General features: G+C 40.7%; 1 protein-coding gene across 6 annotated transcripts in view; it reads right to left on the bottom strand.

Moving 5' to 3' along the window:
• nr4a3 (nuclear receptor subfamily 4, group A, member 3) overlaps positions 1 to 5,170 on the bottom strand; it is a 20,548-nt gene extending 15,378 nt beyond the window's left edge. For 2 of the 6 annotated variants that reach the window (XM_031853601.1, XM_031853602.1), the window contains exons 1-3: positions 4,829 to 5,170; positions 2,692 to 3,883; positions 1,801 to 1,971 (exon numbers count right to left, since the gene is read on the bottom strand). In XM_031853601.1, coding sequence (XP_031709461.1) covers positions 1,801 to 1,971; positions 2,692 to 2,794 — 274 coding nt within the window. In that variant the 5' untranslated portion in view covers positions 2,795 to 3,883; positions 4,829 to 5,170. Of the gene's footprint in view, positions 1 to 795; positions 878 to 1,800; positions 2,017 to 2,691; positions 3,884 to 4,828 lie in introns of those variants that run through there. The other 4 variants (XM_031853604.1, XM_031853605.1, XM_031853606.1 and 1 more) reach the window with 4 other exon arrangements.
• Between the last annotated feature and the right edge of the window lie 13,702 nt (positions 5,171 to 18,872).

Here is an 18,872-nt window from a genome sequence, read left to right as displayed (position 1 = left end):
GTGTGTGTGTGTGTGTGTGTGTGTGTGTGTGTGTGTGTGTGTGTGTGCGTGCGTGCGTGTGTGTGTGTGTGCATGTGTTCAAGACTTATAACACCTGCAAATAGAGTATTTTATTAGCAGCTATATGCACACAACATTTTAAGAAGAAGTGAATGACAAAAAGAGGGAGGCTGAGAAATTTTGCAAAACAAATATATGCCAATATACAGGCCATATACTTGACAGATACTTCAAACTGTATTGACTGTGTTTGTCTATGTGTGTCAGGTGAGGAAAGATGCTTTTGATGACTTGTTTATTCATACACACATAAAGGCACACACACACACACACACACACACAAGCATGTTTTCATCAGTAATGATGTTCAAGATGCCAACATGAACCTGCATACGCTCATTCTACCAATAACATGTGCCCTTATCCTAAGAAAAACCTGTAAAACCACTATAGTGTTTGCAAACATCTCATCCTCTTTAGTGCTTTACATTTGGTGGTGTGCCTATCCTTCTCTCAGCAACACACACACACACACACACACACATCCTCACAAGCATGCACCCTCTCCTTCTTAACCAACAATACAAATAGAATTGTATCTGTGGAGCATCTTCATTTTCATGCCACTGAAGCTAACTTGTAGGAAACCTTCTACACTCCAACACCACCCTCAGATTGTCTTTATTAGCCTATGCAAGCAGTGTGTGTGTGCGCGCACAAGCAAGAGGACAGACAACCCAAGCAGAGTCAGACACAGGTGGTGCAGCATTGAGGCGAAGGGAAACAGTCTCTAACCTCGAGGTGTGCATTTCAACTGGACAAACTGCAGCTGTTCCAATAACTGAGCGCGCTTGTTCATTGTCAGAATGCCATAGATCTAACAAATAAAAACATGAAGTTGCAGACATAAATACAAAGACAGTATTTTTGTTGTCAGTGAATTATGAGATAAATTGGTTGAACTCAATTCAGTGGCCTCACACAATAAGTAAAGTGATTTTCATATATATATATGCACACATAGGCCCACACAAAAGAACACTTACACCACCACTGACTATATGTTAAATATCTATCATGTTTTTTTTTATCATGTTTTCAATTTATCCAGGACAGAAAGTATACTATGTGGAGATTGAATATTCCTTTGACCAGGATAAAAATAACAAGCCTAAATAAAAAATGTATGTAACCGAAACAGTACAAAATAGTAATAAGAGGATCGTTGTCTATGCCCAATGTGATTGTCCCCCAGATTTAGGTGTGCCTCTCAGATTTCTTTTTGTCTAATTATTGAAATGTAAGTTCAGTCCGCATTTGCCAGCCGACACACACAATCACTCACATACACAAGGGCACACGAGCAGACACTCTTGCGCACAACAAAAAGGTTCAGAATTGTTTTTGATTTGCTATTGAATTTTAAACACAGTATATAAAGTTAAAATGCAACCTATTACACACGTACACTCTGGTTTTACCTGTAAGTTGACAATAGACTTTTCGGGGTCTGCATTTTTTCATACAATAATACACTAAACATAACCAAACACCTATCACACCAATAGGTGCAAAAAAACAGTCGCATTTACGCATCAACTGAGAAAATAGATTATGTGAAGAAAGAAAGAAAGACAGAAAGACAGAAAGACAGAAAGAAAGAAAGAAAGAAAGAAAGAAAGAAAGACAGAAAGACAGAAAGAAAGAAAGAAAGAAAGAAAGAAAGACAGAACGACAGAAAGAAAGAAAGAGAAAGTAAAAGATTCGATGAAATTTAAAAAGAAGGGCTGGGGTCTTTACCTGGTGAAAGAGCTTCGCGCTGAATGGTGCTGAGTGTCCGGGATTGAGGGATTGCGTGGCTGCAGCCGGGACAGGGCTTCTGGAGCGGGGAGGATTCGGCGGGCGTCGCAAAGGAAGTCTCCGATCGCCGTTGCTCCGAGCTCGGCTGGGCGCGCTCTTCCGAACCTGTGTCTGGAGGAGAGATGTCTGGGTCACCGGCAGTGATGTGGCGACACGCTGAATAAAAAGGTACGTACGGTCATCTCATTCAGTGATCATCATAAGGCAACAATATACAATTGTATCACACTTAAATTCAGAATTAGACTAAACGATGTTAACTATTTTTCAGAAGCAAGCTTACTTCCTAAAGTTCATTTCTTAAAAAAGGTCGGACTTCATAAGATTCTTACCACCTCAAAACATTTAAAATCCAGAAAAATATTTCTACTTTTTAGACAATAAGCTACAACTTGATTTTGCGCTCAAATAGAGGAAAACTATTTGCCAAAATGTAATCTAACAAATAAAGTGAGGAAATCGGATGAAAAGAAGCAGAAAAATGAAAGGGCATGCAAAACTTCTGTGCCCATCAGAGCAAAATGCCAAATGCGAAATCATTGCAATCATTCATGTAAATCCATTGGAAGGCAAAGTAAAAAGAAGATGTGCACATTAAAATGAAACATAGACCAACGTTGGCATTAAATATGACACTGGATCGGTGCTACAAAGAGACTATATGAACCACAACTGAGGACTTTTAGCTCATTTCAAGAATTACACATACGTGGGCGACAAGTTTCATTCTAACACTACGCTGTGCTCTATTATTATTATAACTCTAATTTTGCGCAACAAAATACTTATTCAACCGGGCTAAAACTGTACACAACTTCTACAAATACAGACCTACAAAAGTGACCACTTTTATAAAAGCCGTCTTTGTCAATGCCTCCAGGCCATCGATTTTCTTGTTTCTGATCACCACCGTATTCGCCTGCTCAGGGTTCATCCAGATGCAGAGAGAAATCGAGAAATGTAAGAGTCGGACCTGAAACCGAATCAGTGGACTCCTGTGCGCCGTGAGCCTTCAACTCCCCTCTGCAGCAGGGCGCACCATGGCCGCCGGATTTCAAGGCACAGAGCGCCCCCTTTCTGTCACACACTCTTATAAAAACACGCTCTCTCTCTCTGCCAGACAAACAGACCCTCTGGGATATATGGTCAAGTCGAGAGACCACTCGATCTCCCAGTATGCATCTCAACCGACTCTCAGTGCTACAGGCACCTGCAGCCTGCTGCCATCTCTTATCTTTGTGTCAACAAATCAAACTCCTCCACTTGGTGTCGGATAACATCCACTTTTCCCCAAACTCTTATAGACCAATTATGTGAGGAAACGTTTGCATGACTATTCGTCAAATGTGTTTAAGTAAATAAAGAAGACAAACCAGAGTAAACAAACAAGTCAGTATAACACGTATTTGATTAGGGTTGAATTGGAACACACTCAATTCTGTGTGGAACTATTTGAGTGCAGAAAAAAAACTTTAAGCCAATAAAGCTATTTGGTTATGGCAGTTTCAGAAATAAGATACTGCTTGATATACGTCAACATAGCCTCATTCTTTCATACACTTATGAAGTTGAGAGCGCAACTGTGCGTAAACGTGCTCTTATCACAGCTTTTGTGAAGGGTTAAGAAAGTGACAATAAAATGGCATGTTGACTTAAAAAAGGAAAAAGATAAAAACTAATTCTGCAAAGTGAGACATTCGGTCAGTTTTTTTTTCTAAATGAGCAAACGGATCGCCTCTCGCTTTCTTCTCAGGCCGTGCCGGTCGGTAGGGCTCTGGCCCTGCGCGCACCGGTAACCAAGAGAACGGCATAAGAGCTGCAAAGCACGCGCCCCGGAGCGCCGGTAGCCCCCGGTAGCCCCTTGCACCAATAACCCCGGACAGCGCGAGGCTTCCAGCAAACAGAGACAGAGAAAAGAGAGGACAAAAAGGAGAGACCAGAGAAATATGTGAGTACTGTAAATCAGTCCTGAGAGGGAGACTGTCAGAAGTCCCCTCGTGCGCGGTTGCGTGCGTGCGTAAACCTGAAAGAAAGAAAGAAAGAAAGAAAGAAAGAAAGAAAGAAAGAAAGATAAAACCAGAAAACAACCTAAATTCAGCAGTGGTAGTTTCTTATGACACATTATACGATTAGCACTAAGCCTCACTTCTGTTATAGAATACAGTGTCTGTGTTGCCTTCAGAAGCTTCTGAGAAATACTTCACAGACGGCTTCAGAAATTTGATGTGGCTTTATGGTGGTCAGGGGACAGCTCACACTACATGACTGTTTGTGGAGCTTTAATTCCTAAAAGCAAACCAGGGTTGAGAATCATAACGATGTATTGGCTTCATTTGTGAAACAATAGCCTGCTGTAGTATATGGCCTATCAGTGACATTGTATATAAACACAAACCCGTATCCCACCTGACGTGCACGTAAACTCGTAAACAACACAACCCCTCAGAAAATCCAACATGATAAGGCAAACAAATAAAAATAAAAACCCTCACATGGCATGAAATCAAGGAGCTTTATCTCTCCTCTCTCTCAGCTTCTGAATGTAGACTATTCTCCACTCAGACCATTAATGCGTCTGACTCCACTGTTCATTGTGTGAGTGAGAGGCATCTCATTTCCATGACAACCAGAAAGGATATGATACCTTCCCAGCGTAAATTAAATTTAAATTCAGCTTCATTTTGCTATTTGGAGACACCACACAGGGACATACTGTACGAGCAGCGTGTTGGAGTTTGACATATCAACAGGTTGGACGCACCAAGTTGGACAGAGCAGACAAGAATGATAAAAAAAAGAGTATAGATTCCAAATGACATATATATAATGTAGGTCGCCTAATATGAACATGCGTACACACAGCTGAGAGTTAATATGTTTTGGCTCTGAATGAGTCCGGCAATCTAACAAGTAGTCTACGCGCTGTACAGTAGAATATTAGAGACTCATTCATTCACAGTTTACTCACTGGTTTGCTGTAACGGTTCCGTCTTTACATGTGGTAATAACCTCGCATGAAGTATCCCATTTCCATCCAGAATAATCACCAAGAGTCGAGTAATAGAGAGAACATATATATAAAAAGGTAGGCCTAATGTTGCGGAGGATCAGGATGCATCGGCGACAAAAAGTTTCTTCTTCTTACTTAAAGTAGAAAAAACATGAAACAGAAAATTCAAAAATTCAAAACTCCCGGATATAAGGAGTGTGTCTTCGTCCGTTCCCGTGAGTGTGTCAGTGCTGATGGGGGCTTTGCAAAGTGTGGAGTTGTAACGCGGGTTTGTTTATGTGCGCCGTCTGAGGAGAGAAAGTCAACTAGTGCATTTATGTGGGCTCTGTCTCCACATAGAGCGGCTGGTATGCGCTACGTCAATGTGACGCCATGGGAGAGGTGACGTCACTCACTCTCTCGCTCTCTTTCTCTCTCCCCTACAGTACCAGACACATAAGCCCCGCTTGCAGTGGCAGAGAGAGAGAGAGAGCGAGAGAGCGAGAGAGAGAGCGCGCGAGAGAGGGGCGGAGAGAGGATCAGAGGGAGTGAGAAAGAGAGGCGGTTGGTTTGATGGTTGCAGGAGAGGAAGCCGAGGGGGATCCGGCGGGCGAGCTTGCACCATTACTGGTAAAGGCAGACACACTGTTTATGTGCCACTGGCAGGAACTTTATTTCACAATATGTTCTCATCGTTATCATTGAGAGTAACTGTAAAAATAATTGTAATAATGATTTAACCATAAAAACGAATCAGTGAGACATGTAAGAGTTCACTTTCACTAAACACTTATCTAATCTCACAAATAAAAGGCCAAAAGACATTGGCATACAAATGTTAGTTACCATCAACCTTTTTGTATGAGAAGAGTAACAGTGGTGAAAAGTAAGTAAGTACTGTATTGCACACTTTTAAGGGAAGACCAACTTTCCTTGAATGTTTTTTTTTAACTCTATACGTATCCTTTACTATATTTTATGGATAAATATTGCACTTTTGCACTTATTTATTACTTTTCAGATTCAGATTATTTTTTCAAATGAATGTTGTTTGTATATAACGTTTAGATTTTCTCCATAATGAGTACTTTTAGTACGCTGTATTTGAATTTTTAATGCAGGACCTTTATGTGTTATTATAATATAAAGTATAGGTATTGCCTGAACTTCCTCAGACAAATGAGCCTATGAAGATGTTCAATATATCGATTATGTGCCTTAAATCCACAAGAAGTCTTTGTCTTTGCTTCCTTATGCCTATTTTTATGACCTTTTCTTATCTCAAGTTATTGTGTCCATTGTCAGGTTGTTATTTTGTGAAGTGAAATTATCTAACTAGATGATTCACTCTTTTCCCAATACAAATCAACTTATCTCAATTTACCACCCTAAAATCACATCGCAGTGTCCAGCCTTATATCCTCAAGACATTGACACTCAGGCTATTCAAAGAGAAATCCTGACATCAGGGAAATTGCAGTGGGAGAAGATTGGATTATCTCATCATATCATAGGATCATTTTTTAAATCTAATAAATGACATTTTGAAGGAATGTAATGAAACTACCTGACTTGTTAAAATGTTTTTTGTGTGTGATTTAAACATAACATTTAGTTTGCTCCTTATCTTTTTAGTTTACTAGATAACCTATGATTCAGCAAAAGTTCTTCAATATAAAGAAAATGTGACTAAAGTTAATTTGACTCAGTCGAGGGCCGTGTTTAATCTAATTGCATAATCTAATTGATAAAATTGGTTATGAGTGAGGAATACTCTCACCAACCAACACACCAAATAAATAAATAACCAAATAAGGTTGACGGGATATAAAAGTAAGAAGCCATCCTCCCCAGCAACCTCAAAATTAAAAAACTGCCTCCGGAGCGGCTCAGAACAATAACTCACAACAGCCAATCACGAGGCGCGTAACGTCCTAATTCCGACCAATGACGAGCTTCAGGGGGCGGGGAAGCCTTGACGCACTGAGGCTCGTGATTGACGCAAGCCTTGTTACTAAAAATAACTGGCCGACGGAGGCAGGGTGAGATAGCAGAGAGTCCATTCATTGTCCCGGGGCGGGCCCGACTATTTCAGCGTTCCGTTTGTGATCCAGCCAAGCCAAATATAGTCGTAGACAGGTATTTTTAGCCGCACAGCGTGTCCCCGTTTTCATCCGCCAAAAGCCACCTGGGCGATATAGGATACAGTGAAGTGAGCCCCGGCTCCAAAATCAGCACACTCAGTGTTAACCTGTTATTCAGTAGGGCATAGTTTTACAGTCAGCTGATACAACCGTCATACCCAGAGAGAAACAACTGTCGAGGGTCACTCTCACTGCTCACAGCGTCTCTCTCTCTACCCGGGGACAAGGCTGGAAAAGCGGGGAATGAAACGACCGTAAACCCGAAGATGTATAAGCTTCGGTTCGTCAAGCAGACACATACAACAGGTTTGTGGATGTGATGATGGCTCGCAAGCTTCGCACAGCAGCGCTGCTTCTTCCACACCAGCTGAGCAGAGACTTTTTATTTTATTTGAGCAGAGAGGACCATTGTAGTCAGGATACACCTCTGCGTTTTTGTAATAATGGCGGAAAGTTGTAGGCTGAAGGCAGAAACAGCCGTGAAAGCAGAGCACTCGTGGTAAGCTAACGTAAACCCGTCTGCCCGGGGAAATCCCTCTCCACGTGTTACACCTTGAAACTCTTTGACGTGCGGATAAGAAACCCATGCTTCTGCGCGTGTGCACAAAAGAGAGGAGCCCTGTTTGAAACACCAACACATACAAACACCCAAATTGTCCCGGTTTATCTCATCCAAGTATGCACTGTAATGTGCCGAGCATCCAACATTCCAGTCATGCTAAGTTAGTTTGTAACATGCTTGAAGAGCGTGTGGTGGTGGGTTAATGCTAGAGAACACTGGTCAGTCCCACATGCCAGGATCAGCTGCAGGGCATGCAGATCACATGCCACCAGGCCCCAGCTAAAACACAAAAAAAACAAAAACCTCCTTGAGTGCATGCATTTGTAATTTAATTTAATTTGAAAATGTCTCCCTTTAATTCACAATGTCACACTGAAACAGTTGTCAATAGATTGTAGTATTATTTCTGTCATCTGATGGGGGTGAACACTGGTTTGGTTAAGTGCGTGACAGTGCAGGTTGAATATTACACCTTTCATGGATAACTTCACATTTCTTCTATTTGTCACGTGTCACCTTATCAGGACAGTTTTCAATACATTTGATTGTTAAGTTAAATTTAATTGCGGCCCCATGGCTTATTCGGGTAAAACATATCCTATAGGCATAGATCACAAGTTCTTCTTCATGTCAGCGATGTTCTCCCTCTTTTCAGTTTTAAACAAAAATTCGGGTCATCCTGGGTAAGCCCTTATAAATGGATCATTCATTTTATAAAATGGGCTTTCATATTTCTATTATTATTGTAAAATTGAGGTGATTGCATGTCAATACCTTTGTTGTTTATGTTCGTTGTCAGTATCCATAAGCCTGCTCTGGTCATGTAAAGTGAACTGGATGAATAATGGATCATTTACCTATAAAAACAAAGTGTTTCTATAGTCTTTATAACTCACCAGCTTCTTTGTGGGTCCCCAGTCTTCTCCCTGTCTTTGTGTTTCACCTGCTCTCTCTTCCTGGCTGGTCATTGTATCAGCTGCCTCTGCTGTGACCACCTCGCCATGGTGACGTGTAATCCAGATTAACCTGCTCTCTTATTCCACCAGACATGGAAGTGATTAGAGATTATTACTGTGTCCTTTTAATAGGATTTGACGTGTGGGTAATTAACTGTATCCACCAGCGTCACATGTCATGTGATCCATTCACAAAGACAGTAATATACACAAACACAAGCGCTTGTTGTTGTCATTGGTTTGATTCACATTAATTTCCTTGGAGACTCACCCTGCCTTTAACAATAACCGTTACAAGCTTACCCTCAAATTTAATCTAAACCTAACCATCATTTTAACCAGATTTATAATCCTAAAATAAACTCACACAACAATTCCACAAGTTAAAAAGTATAAATCTTTCACATATATAACACTTTGTCCTCTATATTCTATCACCTTTACAGTTTTACAAACAAGAAAAGGGAACAATCAAAACTTGCTGAAGACAAAGTAAATCCCATCTTCTCTTTAATATTTGCTTGACATTTCTCTTTCTGTTTTTCAGGGTAAAGGTAATGCTGACTGACTTCCACGTAAAGTTGCTAATCAAAAACGCCTTGGCTGAATGGTTAGTGCATCTTTAGAATCACTATTTCCTGCCAGACAAATTAAATTTTACAAATCAAATGAATTATTTTTGTTCTTACTGCTTCTAAAACGAATTATCCCACCATAAAGGATTGCACTGACAGGTTGAATGTCTGCTGCTCTGTACAGAACTGTTAAACCTCTGCAGGCTTGACATAGTTGTCAGATTAATGACCGAGGATTCCTTTGAATAAAAAGTTCCTCTGTGGGGCATCTTGTGACAGTTGTCAGAGCACAGCTGGAGCATATACAGCGATGTAGCGTCCCTTGGCTTCCTGCACAGAGCTGCTGGTGGGCATATTGCACTGAGAGACTCTGAACTCTGGCTTATCACAAAGCAGAAGTGAAAAGTGATTGTGTCAGTTTGAATGAGCTCTCTATGTCTACGGCCAAGGCACCAGCACTCAGTGCTCTGGTGACATTGGAGAAAGAGGAAAGCAGAGAAACAGAGGAAGGCTTTTATCTTCATGTCACCAAATCTGCTTCAACTGTACGTCAGAGTGCAAGTGAGGACGGGAAGGGGCGGGGGTGCGGGGGTGCGGGGGAGAGGATTGCTGGCGCAATGGCAGGGTGCTCAATGGTTGCATTCTTCCTTTTCTGTGGCCACACACACACATGGGCACACACACACACACACACACACACACACACAGCTACACCAGGGGGATTCCCCCACGGGAGTACCCAAGTGAAGTAATACAACCCATCGCTGCCTTATCACACCAGTGCCCAAAGACAGGAGAGAGGAGTGTAGAGAGGTGTTCCATGAGCCACGGCACAGGAGGTGTACTGTATATCACTCAGGGATTGTGGGCCATTATGTGATGTTATCATGATGTGTATTTACACTGTATTTTGTGTGTGTTTGTGTGTGTCTTGACAGAGGGAGAGAACAGTAGTGCGCAGCAGCTTGTGCGTAATGTTCTGTAGTTTCCCTCGCTTGTTTGATGGCAGATTTATCACTTGTATTATTATTACCCTGCAGTAAAATGTAACAGCATGATTCATAGCCTTGTGTACATTTTGGAGAGTGTGTGTGGCAGTGTGAGTAAAACCCAGCCCCTTCGTTTAGCAGCACATTTATCTGTGGTCTATTGTGCATGTGTTCATGCATGCTGTACTTGCAATTTCACAAGGCCTCCACTGTGGATCCATGCATTTCTCCACGAGGATGGAGCCTTAGTTTGCACGGTTACAAAGAAATATATCCATTGTATATACATATATCCTTCTGCATTTGCGCTGTCAAGTCCACGTTATCTTATGTGCACATGTGTGGAGTCAGGGAGACACGGTGGCTTGTTCTGACAGAGGTTCAGGGTCCTTATGTGTGTGACTCTCTTTACATCAGTTAAAATATATCATAGACAGAAATACAATTGTAATGATATGAACAAGTGAATAATATCTTGATATGATTTAACTTTACAGGTGGAATAGCAGCTTTGTATTGTTTTTATCATGAGATAAAGCTGCTAATCAGTACAACTGGCTTGACTCCTTTATAATAAGTATTATTGTGTGTATAGCTTGTCTACACCCTTCTGGGTATACTGGCAGACAAAGCAGATATCTCCATTATTAGCCAGTCTGCAGTTATGTGCTTGGGCGGAACAGTTGACAGTCGCAGACAGTATTCAACCAAATGGGTGACAGAAGTTGTTCAATGTTGAATGAGATGCTGCAGCAACAGTAGATCAGTAATTAACAGTAAGAGTTGTGTTGTGGGCTTTGGGCCGTTGATGGATGGCGATACCACTCATGACAGTTACACAAAGGATCAAACAGATTGTGAACAGTAAGGATCCCATGTGAGTGAAGGTGCACTTATCATGTACAACTGTTGACTTCAGAGGAACATAAACGGCTTGAACATCAGTACGTCATGCCAATGTAAAGCTTGCTTATTAACACCCTGGTGTTACTGACAGAGCAGAAGTTGACAAGAAAATGTTCATATTCATCTGTGCTCCTCTTGAAGTCAAGACATGTACATACATGCATGATTTAGAGATAAACAGGACCAGTTTGGAAGCCAATTGGTCCAACATGCAACCTGCGAGCCGGAGACACCAGCTGTTAAACTTTTGTAATGAAAAATATTTTGCATTTTCATAGATTCTGCATTTTTCAATGATGGAACAAAGATTAAAGCTTTTTAGGGAAAAACCATATCAGGCACAAATTGTTATTATTAAACAAAGTATTTTTATATTTCTTAAACATGTCGTGATGCTTGTGGTTTCCATGTTCTAAACCTTTGTGTGCCACATACAGAAGTTTGCTACAGGCAGGAAGACAACACACATAAAACACTCCCTAAAGGATTTGAACCCAATGGCATGTTGGTATTAAGCAATCTCCGAATTGAGTCATTGCATCAGATGAAACATTTTGAGCACATGCTCCCCAGGTGTTGCTGGTTTTGGACTATTTGTATTCCAAATCTGTCTGGTTTTTAATTATGATCCTGAAGCTGTGGTCACGCAAGTCATCTTGCATTAAAAAATCCCGCTGATCAGATACAGCACTCACTTGTTATATAAGGTTATTGGAAAAAACAAATTGTCACTACTGTTAAGTTTACAACTTAACTACCAGCGGTGAATTCAAGTTTGTGTGGGTGTGATTTGTAAGATAGTTTGTGGAAATATGTGAACAGTGGGCGTATGAGTCACCTTAGTGTAGGCAGTTGTTTAAAGGCCATTTTCTAGATGTCAGAAACAGGAACATGTATTAGTGTACATGTGTGTGTCGTGTGTGTGATGTTGAGTTCAAGAATCACAGAATTCCCCCTCTTAAGAGTGTTTAGATGGAGATACCAGACAACAAACAGGCAGAATCTCCTCGTGGCTGAGATTCACTTGAAAAGACACAGTGACCAGTGCAGCGGCAGAGGATTACCCAAATATTTGCGTGCAGTCTATGAATAAACGTAATAGAAAACATGCTGCAGAGGGCCGGCAATGATACTGTGGATGCTGTTTTTAAAGTGTGGAAATTTTGGCTGAATGCAAAAGTTTGTATATGCATTTGAGTGTTTATATTAGTGTGAGAAACAGTTGCTCTTTCGTTAATCACATCTGGGCCCGGCTTTGGGGAGACACTTGTCCCCTGGCTGAATGCCCCACACACCTTCATCAGTTCCACCTCCGCTCATTCCACTCCCACAACTTCAGCCCAGGTATCTGCCTGACAGCTCATAATTGCAGTTCAGGCTAACTTTTATGAAGGAGTGATGACATTTTGATAGCTGAGTCAGTGTCTTCGTCGCCCTTCAGATATTCAACACTTGAGCAGAATGTGTGCGTGTGTGTGTGTGTGTGTGTGTGTGTGTGTATTCTGTGATTTTTAATCTGCATACAGGGTCTAAATATGTGCTCGGTGTTTGACACTTTGCCGTGGCTCAGAGTAATATCACTCTGGGTCACACACTGACCACATGGGCATGTGCACGGGTAGACAGGCGCACACACACACCGACACACACACACACACACACACACGCACACACACTTACAGATAAACAAGTGGCTGGATTTCTGCATGAGTCACAGTCGTGGGCAGAGGTGGAAAGTTTCCTTGTTTGGGCTATTCCCCCCTGCTGACACTTTTGATACTTTCTTGAAGTATCTGATGAGTATCTAATGCTGTCAACTTGTAGTGGACAGTGGTTTCAGCTCATACCGGCTGAGAATACAGACATCCTGACTATTTTCCCTCCCTTTCTTTTTGCTCATTAACAGAAACACTGTATAAATATACTGTATAAAATATATAATATCAAACTATTTTTGTGAATATATTGCTGACATCACGTAATATGTCCTAGTTCTACTCTGCTACAGTACTTTAAAATGGCAGCATTTATGTTTCATATGTAATCTGTCAATACAGGTGACTATTTAATACTGATATAAACTACTTTTACTGCTTATAACATAATTGTTTTGCAGGATTTTCACAACAGAAATGTGTTAGTGGACACAGTTTAAAATTGTATGCATTTTGCAGAGAGCTGCAACAATTTAATTAGTTGATCGAAAGAAAATTATTTGGCACCTAGTTAAGTAATTGATCTACGGTTTCAGTCATCTTTTAGGCAAATTAAATAATTGCTGGTTCAAGCTTCTCAAACATGAGGATTAGCTAAGTTCAATATTTTTTGTCTTTGGGCTGTTGGTTGCAGTCCTGGTTTTAATTTTTGATAGGGGGAAATGAAATATGCATTGATCCTTCAGCTGCTCCAGTTTAGCTGCTCGGCGGCCATCGGATCAGATTGTGGTTGGACTGGGCCGCCTCCAGGTGTGAAAGTGTGTAACCACGTGAACAGCGTGTTTGTGAAAGAAAAGAGAGTGAAACTTCTCTGAGTGAAACTTGATTAAAGGAAGGTTAAAAAAACTACTTTTCAGTATTATACCACGTTTTTGCTCAAGAGATTACATCATCACAGTATATGTTGATGTTTGCATATTACTTGTCAGCTGACTTTTCGTCACTGACTAATCTAACAATCTATGTTTCTAATACATAGACTTCTATTGAGATATGTATTCATTTATTTTTCAGCTATACATCCAAGGGTTAATAAATACTGTCAATGCTTCAAGCCAAGCTTCAATTCACTCTCTTTCTCACAGTATATGGATGAAATGCTTGGAAGGCTGTGAATGACACATAATAAGTTTAGGCTTTTTAAACTTCAGGTATGTGCAGCTGACTTAAAAAAGGGAACAGCAAATATTATGTAGGGAGGAACCTGTCTGATCATGCCTGTGGCTGTCTACAGTTGTATGTGTGCGTGGGCGCTTGCATGATCGTGTAGTACTAAAGAATTGTAAGTTTTTTTACGAGTTGACTCATGAAGTGTCATCATTTCATTTTCAAACCCATTAACGTTGGTATTTGATGGTGTGGGTGGATGGGATTAAAATGAATATCACAATCTAGTGTCACAGTTTTACCCTTTAACCTTTTCGATAGTTTAAGAACGGTTGACCTTTGGGATCCACAGGTACCAACTGCTGAATTCAACAATGATGAGATGAACAACAACGATCAGATGACCTAAAGGTTTTAATCTTTCATGTGTTTTCGTACCTGTAGATCAGACCCTGACTACGATGTTCCAGTGAAATCTCTTTTCACTAAATGAGGCTGCAGCGGATGTAAAAAGAAAATCAATCATTTTATGAAGAGTTGACAATCGCTGACATTCCCTTCTATTCGCCACAAAATGTTCTTAAGGTAATCACGAGTATGTTTCAGTATCTTGTTACAATGTGAAACATATTTCACTCAAAACCAGAAACAAAACAAGTTTCACTTCTTATTTGAGTCTAATTCTGAGAACTGTTTGTCTTTCAGGTTTCAAGATGAAGAATTAAAATATAACTATGCTTGAAATTGTTTGGATAAATGTTCTTTATAGTATTGTACAAATGTAAAAATACAGCTTCTCTCACTTTGAAATTGTTTTTGATAATACCAGACTGTTTGTGTTTGCAATATACATTTTGACTTTGACCTCAACTACACACCTGTGAAGTTCAGTGACTGCATCTTGCACGTTTGTGACACGATCTGGCAAAGTACTCAAAACTGCCTCACTAGTTCCGGCTGAAATCGTTGTCTTCATGACCACAATTCTTGACGAGGTGAAAACCATAACAACGTTGCTGTAGCTGCTGGTAATACAACTAAATGGACATGTGCAGGAGAGGAAGGGAGCAAAAAAGGCGCACTATATACAAACCTTCTCCAATACATATAAAACATGTATTAAAGAGTTATCAATCACATCGGACAAAACAAGAATAATAAGGTCAAATAAATGCAAAAAGGAGCATACAATAACAAATTACAATAATAAAAAAGTAATAAAAACTGTCTATTTCCTGATATCCAATTTATATATTTCTTATATATGAATTAAGTAATAATAGCTAACATGTAAAAACTAATGATACAGTGTATGGTGTGAATTAAATACACCTTAGCAGGTTGGACACGTTCAGTTCATTCAAGGTGAGCTTGAGTAACCTCATGCAGTCATCTTCAACGATGTCCTCTTGTAAGTTTTAAGTGGCAATCTTGAAGATTTTTATTTAAATAATTGTCTGTTGAGTCACTATCTATCACTAAAGGAGGTAACACATTGGTGATTGAGTCTATGGCCCGGGAAAGTATTGCAGTATTTATATATTTGCAATATTAAAAACTGGGCTGTCCATGGTATACACGCAAAAAATAATGAACTCTGAAGAACAGGACTCTAGACTGCTAAACTCTGAGCACAATTTGACTGTTTTCCTTCAAATAGAAATTCTAAATCAACCCGGACTGAAATCTTAAGGACTACCACTTTATCAATGTTTAATTATTTGTTCTTTCTTGTTGGTTATCGTGTTTGTCTTCTTCCTTCACTGTCTTTTTTTTTAAGTCACTAAAAGTCATTATGCTACAACGTGTATCAGCGGCGGTTCGTTTGTGAACAACATCTTATTGCACAAGCGGATTAATTTTGTTTTTTTAAGTTGGCTTCACTGTAGCTTTGACCTTTTCTTTCAAAAAGTTCACCCCTTATGATTCACTGCATCTCAAATCTGACATTTAAATTTCATCTCCTTCTCACGATCGAAATCCAATGCACAACAATTACCTGGCTATGGGAATCAAACGTATGGCACATCATGGCTACTACGTGGACACTAATAAACCTGAAGACCACCCATGGGTGCCATCGGGATTCCAAGAAGCCACCAGTGAGAGACACTCCCAGAAATTTACATGAGAAAGATTTCCTCTGCTGAGATTGGAGAATGAGGACTTCTCCCCTGATGTTCAGCCAACTGCATACCTGAAGAGCTAGTATTTACGCATGCCGCTCCCTATGACTGGAGGTGCTGACTTGTGTGGGCGTGAGTGCCCAAAACTCTTTACATCATTTGTTGCTGATGTAAGACGTTCAGAGGGAGTTCCAGCATCTGATTGTGTAACTTTCAGGAATAGTGGTACACCCAAACGCCCACCTGCTTGTGTCATGACAGTCTAAGAGAAAGTATATTGGGGAAAAAAACATCATTGCATCATTTGAACACGTGTGTTCCCAGTGTTCTCCCCCACACACATACTGAAAAGACCACATACTAGAGCTCCAAACGGGCTGGTGGTTTTTGAGGCTCAAGGTTCTGCCAAGTCTGTGACCACCAAGGTCCTGCTTTTTCTGTGATACATAGCCGACGTTATGCCCACTGCGATCTGCCTGCACTGATATCCAGATAGGGTGTGATTGCAATCCGAGGATCCACAGTTTAAAGTCACTTGGAATTGTGCATGCAACCATGATTAGAACCCTGTTTATATATATTTGGTGGATAAAACCTTCTGTTATAGTTTTAATACATTAGAAATGATTTAAAAGGGAAATTGACAGAAGTGCTCAGCTATGGGATGTCTATAGGACCAGCTGCTCTTTATATAGTAAATAAACGGTCCAAATCAAAGCAGCAAAGGCCGAGGTACGCTGACTGTTTCTAGTTGGGCTAAGCTCCAAAAAGGCAAATCCTAAAATTCCCATAATGCAACTCAGTAGAGTGATTATCTGACAGCATCATCGGGTTTATTTTTCAAAAGTTGATCGTGTCTTTAAGAGCCACAGATGTTACACAGCTGTACTGGTGTGTTGATGTGAATTATCCGTGATTGTGACAGTTGGAGTGACACCAGCTTTAACTCTGTTACTGGGACGATGGACACAGCACCCCTCTCTTCCCTCTCTGTTGAATAATCTGCTTACTCACCGGATGTGATTCACCTAACTAACTCTGTTGGAGAGAGCGTTCTGTTGTCTAAATGTTTGCTCAGTAATGTTGTGTAATGTTTGGAAAGTTGTGTGCTTGTCAGATAAATAACTTCATTTGAGCCTCAGTCTGGCTGGCTGCTGTGCTGCTTTGAAATCCTCATCCAATAAGTGGCTGAGGGGTCATTAGAAAAGACTGACGGCATTGTTTTAGATTATACCGTGACTGCAGAGAATGCACAGTTTCAGTCGGTCAGTGTGCTTGACTCTAGTGTAGTGGCCTTTATAACCATAATCATCTACGACTTCTCCTACACGTTGTTGAGGAACTTTTATTCCAAGATTGACATGTTGACCCAGACAAAACCATACTGTGATTTAAATACACACGTATTAAACTGCTGTAAAGTAGCTGCATTGTTAGATGGATAATTAAATTCAACCTATGCAGTCATAAAGACAAAATAAAGTACTCAATCAAAGTAATCAAAGGTGTGCTTGTTTTCTAGAAGACTCCACAGGGTACACCCTGATAGGCATTATGTGTATACTTGAGGCCGAAATAACGTATTAATACATATTGCTCCTGAACATAACTGAAATCTTTTTTTCTGTTTAAAACCTTTATTTTTTACGAGAGTGTAATTCTTCCTTCCCGCTTTTCGCTAGTGAATCTCTATTTGTCTTGTCACGTTACTGCCACCCTTCATTCAATATGCCAGTCTGGAACAGCGTCCAAACACATTTCCAAGCATGTTTGTTTGATTCACTCTCTCTACTGTAGTTCAAACCGTCCTCTTCTGTTTCTTGGTGGGTTGTCTTTGTCTTCTATTGCTTGCACGCAGCTACACATTTTAGTTCTTCTTGGTCGTCGTCGGGAATGTGTCTCGAGTCACAAACGTCTCCATGCGCGTGCTTCTGAAAACAGGAACATTCTTATCAAAATATTACATATTACATATTACACATGGTTGATTAACTTTTTATACATAAATATTTTGTCTGAACATGGCATCATACAGCCTGAGAGGCTGTTCTTGAAGTCTCTCAGACAGTTGCCAGACAAGACTCGGGTCAACGGCAGGTCTTGACTTCAGACTGACCCACTTAGCCAACAGCCCCCTCCTCCTCCCCCGCAACGCCTTCACCATCACGGTCTCTGTTCCACTCTCCTCTCCCCTTACTCTTTGTTCCACTCTTGATGTCTCTGAGCACGCCCTCCTCTCTCTGCTGTCCTCTCTTTAAACTCACCACTCAGTCCTTCCTTCTGCTCTGTCTTTCCTCTTCCCCTCTCCTCTTTCCCTCCTTGTGTTCCTTCGCTCCATGAGAGGGAACTTCCACTGCAGCTTCTATCCAGGAACAGGCTTCCACTGTGGAAACACAGCTACATAACGCTGCTCCGGTTCACTTTCCACACCGAGCAGGGGAGGGGGAGCTGGGCTTTATGTCCACACACACACACACACACACACACACACACACACACACACACACACACACACACACACACACAAACATTTTTTTATTACTCACACCATGCTAATTAACACCTTTAATCTTTTGGTTGCATAATTTCCTTTTTCTTGATACCGTACAAGTAATTTCAAAAAGCATCTGGCAGCACATGATTTTACAGACATAAGAGAAAGATCCCTTTTTATCTCACCATCCATCATTTGCAGCACTCCGATTTAAATTATACTCTAACATCCAGCAAACATCTGAAACGACTGCAATATGCAAAGCAGAGGTCTATATCTGACTGTGTGCATGTTGTTTTTGATCTTCTCCTGAAAGACACCTGCTGTAATTGGATACTTATCAGCATTAATGGATTGACAAGACACATATGTAGCAGCATCACACACACACACACACGCACGCACACACACACACACACACACACACACACACACACACACACACACAC

This window comes from Anarrhichthys ocellatus, unplaced genomic scaffold (assembly GCF_004355925.1).
Source record: "Anarrhichthys ocellatus isolate YVR2014 unplaced genomic scaffold, GSC_Weel_1.0 scaffold13, whole genome shotgun sequence".
NCBI lineage: Eukaryota > Metazoa > Chordata > Actinopteri > Perciformes > Anarhichadidae > Anarrhichthys > Anarrhichthys ocellatus.
This window is presented reverse-complemented; position numbering and strand designations above follow the sequence as displayed.